Consider the following 10,581-nt stretch of genomic DNA (forward strand, 5'->3'; position numbering starts at 1 on the left):
CTATTTAGCAGAGGCCGCAGCTCCTTTATATATAAGGATTCCATTACTCTCAAATCTACCTGGCCATTCATACAAGTGTCCAGAATTTTAAAATCAAGATTCCAGCAGAGAATGATCAAACTCATAACAATGGTTTCTAATCTCCGAAAATGCTGGTTTAGACAATGGTAATCCAGTCCTAAAAGATAATCCCCGGTCCTCAAGAATCCTAATCTTATTTGTATTGATCACTTTAAGTGCGCTTAAGTGTTTTGTTTTTTTAAGCATTTTCCTTTCTTTGATAAGCAATTATATTCAGTATGAGTTCTTTGTTTACCAGTTATTTGATTGTGATTTCTGTTTTTTCTTTTAGATCTGATGATGAATACGAGAAGTATTCGAAACGTTATGCATTTTAAAGTAAAGAATCTGAAACAAGATGTTCAGTATATCCCTGGTTTTCCTATTCATCTTAATATATATATATATATATATATATATATATATATATATATATATATATATATATATATATATATATATATATATATATATATATATATATATATATATATATATATATATATATATATTATTAAATATGACCGAAAAAGTAAGATTAATAATTCTAACACGAATTTTCTCAATCTTTCGTACATTTCTTGTCACTGTTGGTGGTAATTCAAAAATCAATTCTCCAAAATTCATTTTTATTTCTAGTCTGACGCGACACGAGCGCGTTTCGTAAAACTTATTACATTTTCAAAGACTTTAGTTAACACGTACACAACTGAATAGAACTTACACATCTCCGATTTGTTTATATCTACATTTGAGTGAGGTGGATAGGGTGAGGTGTGTTATGATCTCAGCCTGCAGGAGAAACGAGTCTCCCTTCTTGAGAGTTATTCAGCAAGCCTGACCTAACTAGAAGGTCTAGCAAGTATTGAGGTGATAACGCATATGTAAAATAGTTGGTTGGATATGTGTAACAGTTTGAGATTATGGGCAATGCAGAAGAAAATAGATAAATGACTGGCTAGGAGATGTGGACATTTTGCTGGAGGCGTGAGGCTCGCTTCCGGAGGACCTTGACCTCACTTGAGTGCCAGACATCGCAGGGGGAAGCCGCGCTCCGTTTGAGCTCCCGCCAGAAGGGAACCCCTAGTGATATATCTCGAAGAGAAGAGAAGTGTGCAGACGTACCAGCTGTGGAATCGAGCTGGGAACGTTGTGGTCTCAAGTCCTGGTCGACGAGCAGATATTAAATCGCCCAGAAGCATTATTGTGGGCTGTGTGGAGCGCCCTGACCAGACGCCGTCAGAGGAAAAGCGCCCTCGATCAGTTAATCTGTGGTAAGCACGATATACGCCAGTTCATAGTGATCGCTTGTAGTTTGGTCGTGTGCCCAGCGACAGTAGCAATGTTTATTTATAAGTTAGACATGTTTTAATAAGGCAGAAGGCCTGAAATAAGAGAGTGGAGAGGGAGGAACACGGAGCGACGTCCGCCCCCTCTGAGCGCTGGCGGAAGACTGAGGGAGCCTGGCTCTTGACGGAGGAAGACCCTCCCAGTGAGTGAGGTCCGCCGCCAGGCGAGGTGGAGTATGGACCCGCCCAAAACGGGGGAGTCCACTCTCACTGTATGTAGAGAACAGATAGAGGTTTGAGGCAAGCATATTGTGTGGTTATTTTTGTTTATGTGTTAAAGGGGAACATTTTATTGGAACGTCGATGGGTTGCAGGTTTGTCTTTGGGGAAGAAGTTGCTGAGAACTTCGAAGCCAGCAGATGAAGTAGCTGATGAGACTCCAAGGTAGTGGAGCAGAGGACCTCGAGCTGTGAGGAGAAGCAGCAGTGAAGAGGAGTGTCACGTGCTTCTGTAGAGGTGGTGTAGCAGCCAAGAGAGCTGTGGAAGAACCTAACAGAAGGGTGAAGCACCGTAGTTGCACAAGGAAACTTCATGATAGCAGCCTGGAGGAGCTGCAGAGGATCCTGGTAGTGAAGCCCGGAAGAACCTAAGGATATTAGGGTTGTGAACTTCCAGAGGTGGAAGGGGAAGTTCTGGTGGATTACTTATAGGGAGTTGATAGTGTTTGGTTGTCAGTAGCGTGCAAGACGCAGTGAGAGGTGAGTGACTGTTGGCATCCTTATGTCAAGGAGTTTTTTATATTGAAGTATCAATGAACATTTATACTGGCATATGTTATTGCATTCAAATGCTGGTTTTCTATATATATATGTTATCTTGCTGATGGTGCAACAGTGTATGCTTGACCAACTTGAGGAGGTTAATAGTATCAGGTGGTGAACCAGGAGATAGGATACCACTTGATAAGCTGATAATAGAGTTCTGATGGTATTGGAGTGCAACCTGATTGTGATATTATAGAGTATAGGATTCATTATTATTATATGTGTGTATGTATCGTGTATGTGCTTTGTTCAGTAAATGTGTCACAATTTGCTGGTGTTTGCCCTTGTCCTAGTGAGGCTTCCCAGGAGGTAGTAAAGAAGGAGAGAGAGAGAGGAAGAACCATGAACCACTGCTGTGGACAGGGTAGGAGGTAATACTAGTAAGTCATAGGGGATTGAGGAGATCATATCTTATCTAAGGAGAGAGTGGGGAGTCACAGCGGCTCGAGTGGGTGTGTGCACGTGACAACGAGGCTAAGTGTTGGAGCCGCATCCCCTAAACGTGTGACGTTGAGCCCCTCTCCAAGAGCCAGAAGCGCCAAGGGTGATCTCCTAGTATAAGCACTCTACCGAGTTGTGGGTTGGGTTGTCCGTAGAGAAGGATCAACGACGACAACACCAACCAACCCACGAGTCTATAATAAATTGGGGGCCTGTGTCCGGGAGAGTGAACTGACACACCCACACCCTGTCCAAGAGTGGATTTGTACACCCTTGCTGAAATAAACTGTGTGACCGCAGGTGTATACTCTCTCTCTTGGGAAGACTCACAGGACAAGATGGATAAGGTGCAAGCATTTGTGGAGTCAGGCAAGCCTGAGGATTTAGAAGGTTGCACGAGGGATCAATTGAAGCAAATAGCAGAAAAATGTGGCATCAGGTTGAGAGCATCTAAAGTAGCTGGGATGAAGGATGAGATCCTGAGGCAGTTAAGAGCCAAAAATGAAGCGGCAGAACAAGGAGCCCAGGAAGGAGCTGAAAGTAGAAAGGAGGATGATGGGCAGGATGACGTGAGATCCCAGGGATCGAGTAGGAGCAGCAAGAGTAGCCGCAGTAGCAGGAGTAGCCGGAATAGGAGCTTGGAGAGATTCCAGTTAGAGCTCCAGATGCAGCGTGAGGACAAGGAGAGACAGTTCCAGCTGGAAAAGATGAAATTAGAACTCCAGATGAAAAATGAAGCCGAGAAGGAAAAAGAGAAAACCAGGCTGGAAGTAGAAAAAGAGAAAACCAGGCTGGAAGTAGAAAAAGAGAAAACCAGGTTGGAAGTAGAAAAAGAGAAAACCAGGTTGGAAGTAGAAAAAGAGAAAACCAGAGTAAGAGAACTGGAGTTGGAACAGGAGAAAGAAAAAGAGAAAGCAAGACTAGAGGTGGAGAAAGAAAAAGAGAAAACCAGAGTAAGGGAACTGGAGTTGGAACAAGAAAAAGAAAAAGCCCAGGTCGAAAAAGAAAAAGAGAGAACAAAACAAATGCAGATAGAAGCGAACAGAACCTTGGCTGAGCAAAGGATTGAACATGGGTTGCCAGAGAGCACCACCCAGGTATCACACCCACCAGATGTTAGGGTTAGGGAGAAGGACATTCCCTTGTTTGTTCCCGAAGAGGCAGAGAGCTTTTTCGAGCACTTTGAAAAAGTAGCCAGCATCAAGGAGTGGCCACAGGAGGAATGGGCCCAGCTGGTCCAGTTAAGATTGACCGGTGCAGCCAGGGAGGCATACACCCAATTGTCACTGGAAGAGTGCCAGGATTACGCCACAGTAAAGAGCAGCATATTGCGCTCGTTTCAGTTAACCCCAGAAGCTTATAGAAAGCGCTTCAGAGAGATGATCAAAGTTGGAGCATGTACGTTTGCTGAGACAGCAAGAGATCTGGAAAGACGATTCCAGAAGTGGATTGAGGCTGCTGGAGTTGGATCTTACGCTGACCTGAAGCAACTGATGGTCATGGAGAAGTTCTTGGAGATGATGCATCCCGAAACAAAGTTCAAGATCCAAGAAGCAGGGATAATGGAGGTGAAAGATGCCGCAGATAGGGCGGATATGATTACTGAAGCATACAAGAGCTTAAGGGAGAACAGAGTAAGAAGCGAGACGAGACGCAGCAATGGCAGATCCAATGGAGTCTGGGGAGGAAGAAATTGTGAGAGACCCAGAAGAGTCTGGGGTGAGAAAATTTTTTATAAATGGGCAGATAAAAGTAAGTACCCTAAAACTCAGAAGAGTAGGTCGCGCACTTCGTCTGAAAGTGAGGATGGAGGAGCAAAACGAGAAACTGATCGTTATCCAAGGAATCAAGAGTCCAGTAAAGCTCCACAGAGTGCAAGTAGTGTACCTGGCCCGAGGAATTCTCATGTGAGTGGGCAGAGTCAGAGCTACTCTGGTACATATAGGAGAGATTTTTCCCAGATGAGATGTTACAATTGTAACGGATTGGGTCACGTGATGCGAGATTGTCGGCAGGACAAGAGAGTTGTGACCCTGGCCATGTGCGACCCCGGAAGTAAATATACTAATGTGTTCCGAGACAAACCACAGAGAGCGAACTTAGTGAACGAGAGGTATAGGCCGTTCATGAGCAAAGGTTGGATCAGTGTAGGAGGCCAACCTGAGGTAGAAGTTGGTATCTTAAGAGATACCGGAGCTAATCAGAGCTTGATTGCGAGAAGCCTGATTGGGAATGATCGACGGTTAGCTGGCAGTGGGAAGATGAAAGTATATGGGTTATTGTCGGAGAGTGACATGCCCATTTGTACTGTCCAGCTAAGGTCGGAATATGTGTCGGCAGAGGTGATGTTGGGAGTGTGCCCCGACATACCTATTCCAGGAGTCCAAGTGATCTTGGGGAATGACTTGTGCGGGACAAAGGTGTTGACAAGAGTCATAGCGGAGACTGTGCCAGAGGAGTGCCCAGAAGGCCATGGCACGGGTGGGACACCTGAGAGTGTGAACCTGACTGACATCCGAGGAGATGAGTCAGGAGACCGCCAAGCCATTGAAAACCCTGTCTCGGTAGTGAGGAAGGCAGAGGTGGCCGACAAGGAAGACGCTGGAGAAGATGATACAGTGTCGATTCAACCAGTGGAAGATATCGATGTAGATATAGCATGGCTGTTTGATGAAGGTCCAGCCCAGGCAAATGGAGTCTCGGTGAGGTCAAAAGTGAAGATGACCCAGCCGAAGAAGAATCATGTGAAGAGAGCAGACCTGAGTAGAGCCCAGACTGCTGAAATTAAGAGTCGGAAGGCGAATGCAACTGTGCTGAGTAGGAATGAGGAAGGATGTGGACATACCGAGGACGGGAGTAGAGCGTCACGTTGTCCACGAGCACAGAGGCATATGGATAGTAGAGTTAAGTTGTTTGAGATGTTAAGAGTTGACACGTTTCGCAGAGTACGTGGAGGAGAGATAGTGAAGAAGAGTAATAGCCGAGAAAATGAAAGGAGAAGAGACAGTATGTGTGGAGAGATGCTTACGAGCACTCTGGGAGAGGCAAGGCGACGTGTACGGTCGAGTGCTGTTGGATGTAATACAGTGCCCGAAGAAACTTTTAGGGGACGAAGAAGAGTTGAAGGAGAAGAAAGGGAATTGTATAGAGGTGAGAGATGTGGGAAGAGGATGATGATGCAAGCATGGATGAATAGAGGAAAGCCGAGGACTCGATGGGAGTCGAACAGGATGAGGTCTCGGATAAATGAGGAGACGAAAAGGAGGAGCGTCGGTGAAGACGATGGAGTGAAGTATGATGACAGGAGACGGAAGTATAATGGCAGTAGATGGAAGTATGAAGACGACAGAGGAGATACAGACAGTAGATGTCTGACTCTGGACGAGAAGAGAAGAAGACGAGGAAACGGAGGGTGGAGACAGTAAGTAGAGTGGAACGATGGAGTGCAGGCGTCCAAGGAGGACAGCCTAGCCAACAGGTGCCAGAGAAGTCAGATCGTTTATGAGAAGATCATGTTTCTGGCGAGTTGTGAGCCAGATGTTGCAAGGAGCAACGAACTAATTGTAGACTCCTAAGGGAGTACGTAAGCAGATCAACCGTTCGAACCAATTGGTTGAAGAACGAGACAGTGTAGTGGCGGATGTATTATCCCGAGCTTTGCCACTGGAATAACTCTCAAAAATAAGGGGAGGGGAGTGTTATGATCTCAGCCTGCAGGAGAAACGAGTCTCCCTTCTTGAGAGTTATTCAGCAAGCCTGACCTAACTAGAAGGTCTAGCAAGTATTGAGGTGATAACGCATATGTAAAATAGTTGGTTGGATATGTGTAACAGTTTGAGATTATGGGCAATGCAGAAGAAAATAGATAAATGACTGGCTAGGAGATGTGGACATTTTGCTGGAGGCGTGAGGCTCGCTTCCGGAGGACCTTGACCTCACTTGAGTGCCAGACATCGCAGGGGGAAGCCGCGCTCCGTTTGAGCTCCCGCCAGAAGGGAACCCCTAGTGATATATCTCGAAGAGAAGAGAAGTGTGCAGACGTACCAGCTGTGGAATCGAGCTGGGAACGTTGTGGTCTCAAGTCCTGGTCGACGAGCAGATATTAAATCGCCCAGAAGCATTATTGTGGGCTGTGTGGAGCGCCCTGACCAGACGCCGTCAGAGGAAAAGCGCCCTCGATCAGTTAATCTGTGGTAAGCACGATATACGCCAGTTCATAGTGATCGCTTGTAGTTTGGTCGTGTGCCCAGCGACAGTAGCAATGTTTATTTATAAGTTAGACATGTTTTAATAAGGCAGAAGGCCTGAAATAAGAGAGTGGAGAGGGAGGAACACGGAGCGACGTCCGCCCCCTCTGAGCGCTGGCGGAAGACTGAGGGAGCCTGGCTCTTGACGGAGGAAGACCCTCCCAGTGAGTGAGGTCCGCCACCAGGCGAGGTGGAGTATGGACCCGCCCAAAACGGGGGAGTCCACTCTCACTGTATGTAGAGAACAGATAGAGGTTTGAGGCAAGCATATTGTGTGGTTATTTTTGTTTATGTGTTAAAGGGGAACATTTTATTGGAACGTCGATGGGTTGCAGGTTTGTCTTTGGGGAAGAAGTTGCTGAGAACTTCGAAGCCAGCAGATGAAGTAGCTGATGAGACTCCAAGGTAGTGGAGCAGAGGACCTCGAGCTGTGAGGAGAAGCAGCAGTGAAGAGGAGTGTCACGTGCTTCTGTAGAGGTGGTGTAGCAGCCAAGAGAGCTGTGGAAGAACCTAACAGAAGGGTGAAGCACCGTAGTTGCACAAGGAAACTTCATGATAGCAGCCTGGAGGAGCTGCAGAGGATCCTGGTAGTGAAGCCCGGAAGAACCTAATGATATTAGGGTTGTGAACTTCCAGAGGTGGAAGGGGAAGTTCTGGTGGATTACTTATAGGGAGTTGATAGTGTTTGGTTGTCAGTAGCGTGCAAGACGCAGTGAGAGGTGAGTGACTGTTGGCATCCTTATGTCAAGGAGTTTTTTATATTGAAGTATCAATGAACATTTATACTGGCATATGTTATTGCATTCAAATGCTGGTTTTCTATATATATGTTATCTTGCTGATGGTGCAACAGTGTATGCTTGACCAACTTGAGGAGGTTAATAGTATCAGGTGGTGAACCAGGAGATAGGATACCACTTGATAAGCTGATAATAGAGTTCTGATGGTATTGGAGTGCAACCTGATTGTGATATTATAGAGTATAGGATTCATTATTATTATATGTGTGTATGTATCGTGTATGTGCTTTGTTCAGTAAATGTGTCACAATTTGCTGGTGTTTGCCCTTGTCCTAGTGAGGCTTCCCAGGAGGTAGTAAAGAAGGAGAGAGAGAGAGGAAGAACCATGAACCACTGCTGTGGACAGGGTAGGAGGTAATACTAGTAAGTCATAGGGGATTGAGGAGATCATATCTTATCTAAGGAGAGAGTGGGGAGTCACAGCGGCTCGAGTGGGTGTGTGCACGTGACAACGAGGCTAAGTGTTGGAGCCGCATCCCCTAAACGTGTGACGTTGAGCCCCTCTCCAAGAGCCAGAAGCGCCAAGGGTGATCTCCTAGTATAAGCACTCTACCGAGTTGTGGGTTGGGTTGTCCGTAGAGAAGGATCAACGACGACAACACCAACCAACCCACAGTCTATAATAGGTGGTATTAATAGGGTATTAAATTCATCAACACAAGACAGAACACGAAACAATGGGTATTGAATAGAAGTGATTGTAGAAAGCCTATTGGTCCATATTTCTTGATGCTTCTATATTGGAGCGGAGTCTTGAGGTGGGTAGAATATAGTTGTGCATTAATTGGCTGTTGATTGCTGGTGTTGACTTCTTAATGTATAGTGCCTCGCGAACGTCAAGCCGCCTGCTATCGCTGTATCTATCGATGATTTCTGTGTTGTTTACTAGGATTTCTCTGCCGATGGTTTGGTTGTGGGAAGAGATTATATGTTCCTTAATGGAGCCCTGTTGCTTATGCATCGTTAAACGCCTAGAAAGAGATGTTGTTGTCTTGCCTATATACTGTTTCTTTTGGAGCTTACAGTCCCCAAGAGGGCATTTGAAGGCATAGACAACATTGGTCTCTTTTAAAGCGTTCTGCTTTGTGTCTGGAGAATTTCTCATGAGTAGGCTGGCCGTTTTTCTGGTTTTATAGTAAATCGTCAGATGTATCCTCTGATTTTTGTCTGTAGGGATAACGTTTCTATTAACAATATCTTTCAGGACCCTTTCCTCCGTTTTATGAGCTGTGGAAAAGAAGTTCCTGTAAAATAGTCTAATAGGGGGTATAGGTGTTGTGTTGGTTGTCTCTTCAGAGGTTGCATGGCGTTTCACTTTCCTTCTTATGATGTCTTCGACGAAACCATTGGAGAAGCCGTTGTTGACTAGGACATGCCTTACCCTACAGAGTTCTTCGTCGACTTGCTTCCATTCTGAGCTGTGGCTGAGAGCACGGTCGACATATGCGTTAACAACACTCCTCTTGTACCTATCTGGGCAGTCGCTTTTGGCATTTAGGCACATTCCTATGTTCGTTTCCTTAGTGTAGACTGCAGTGTGGAAACCTCCGCTCTTTTCCATGACTGTTACATCTAGAAAGGGCAGCTTCCCATCCTTTTCCATCTCGTAAGTGAAACGCAGCACGGAACTCTGCTCAAATGCCTCCTTCAGCTCCTGCAGATGTCTGACATCAGGTACCTGTGTAAAAATGTCGTCAACATACCTGCAGTATATGGCCGGTTTCAAGTTCATGTCGACTAAGACTTTTTGCTCGATGGTACCCATGTAGAAGTTTGCAAACAGGACACCTAGGGGAGAACCCATGGCGACCCCATCTACTTGCTTATACATGTGTCCATCCGGGCTCAAGAAGGGTGCCTCTTTAGTACAAGCTTGGAGTAGTTTCCTTAGAATATTTTCTAAGGAATTTTTTCTAAGGAGTAGTTTCCTTAATAATATTAAGGAAATATATATCTATATTAGTCATATCTATATCTATGACCGATATATATCTATATCGGTCATATATCTATATTAGTTTTAACTCAAATTTAAAAAAATTAACTCATATGTAGTGAAATGGATAGCTTTATCATTTCATAAGAAAAAAATGGAAAAAATATATAAATTCAGGAAAACTTGGCTTATTAGGCGTATCGCGTCTTGTATAGTAGGCCGAGTATTGCATTCTGGCTACTAAGTACAACATAAATACATATATATATATATATATATATATATATATATATATATATATATATATATATATATATATATATATATATATATATATATATATATATATATATATATATATATATATATATATATATTAGTATATTTTGGTAGCAGTCTTTCCTGTAGACATATATTATTAAATATGACCGAAAAAGTAAGATTAATAATTCTAACACGAATTTTCTCAATCTTTCGTACATTTCTTTTCACTGTTGGAGGTAATTCAAAAATCAATTCTCCAAAATTCATTTTTATTTCTAGTCTGACGCGACACTTGAGCGCGTTTCGTAAAACTTATTACATTTTCAAAGACTTTAGTTAACACATACACAACTGAATAGAACTTACTGAATACAATAGAACATCTCCGATTTTGTTTATATCTACATTTGAGTGAGGTGGATGGGGTGAGGTGGTATTTAATAAGGTATTAATTTCATCAACACAAGCCAGAACATGAAACAATGGGTATTGAATAGAAGTGATTGTAGAAAGCCTATTGGTCCATATTTCTTGATGCTTCTATATTGGAGCGGAGTCTTGAGGTGGGTAGAATATAGTTGTGCATTAATTGGCTGTTGATTGCTGGTGTTGACTTCTTGATGTGTAATGCCTCGCAAACGTCAAGCCGCCTGCTATCGCTGTATCTATCGATGATTTCTGTGTTGTTTACTAGGATTTCTCTGGCGATGGTTTGGTTGT

General features: G+C 44.0%; 1 protein-coding gene across 1 annotated transcript; it reads left to right on the forward strand.

Moving 5' to 3' along the window:
• Nucleotides 1-868: 868 nt before the first annotated feature.
• On the forward strand, nucleotides 869-7,669 carry LOC138366204 (uncharacterized). Its single transcript, XM_069326989.1, has 3 exons — nucleotides 869-1,334; nucleotides 1,724-6,807; nucleotides 7,197-7,669. Exon 2 carries the CDS (start codon nucleotides 2,953-2,955, stop codon nucleotides 6,037-6,039), a length of 3,087 nt encoding a protein of 1,028 aa, XP_069183090.1. The 5' UTR covers nucleotides 869-1,334; nucleotides 1,724-2,952; the 3' UTR covers nucleotides 6,040-6,807; nucleotides 7,197-7,669.
• Nucleotides 7,670-10,581: the final 2,912 nt, after the last annotated feature.

The sequence above is a fragment of the Procambarus clarkii genome, chromosome 2 (genome assembly GCF_040958095.1).
Source record: "Procambarus clarkii isolate CNS0578487 chromosome 2, FALCON_Pclarkii_2.0, whole genome shotgun sequence".
NCBI classification, from domain to species: domain Eukaryota; kingdom Metazoa; phylum Arthropoda; class Malacostraca; order Decapoda; family Cambaridae; genus Procambarus; species Procambarus clarkii.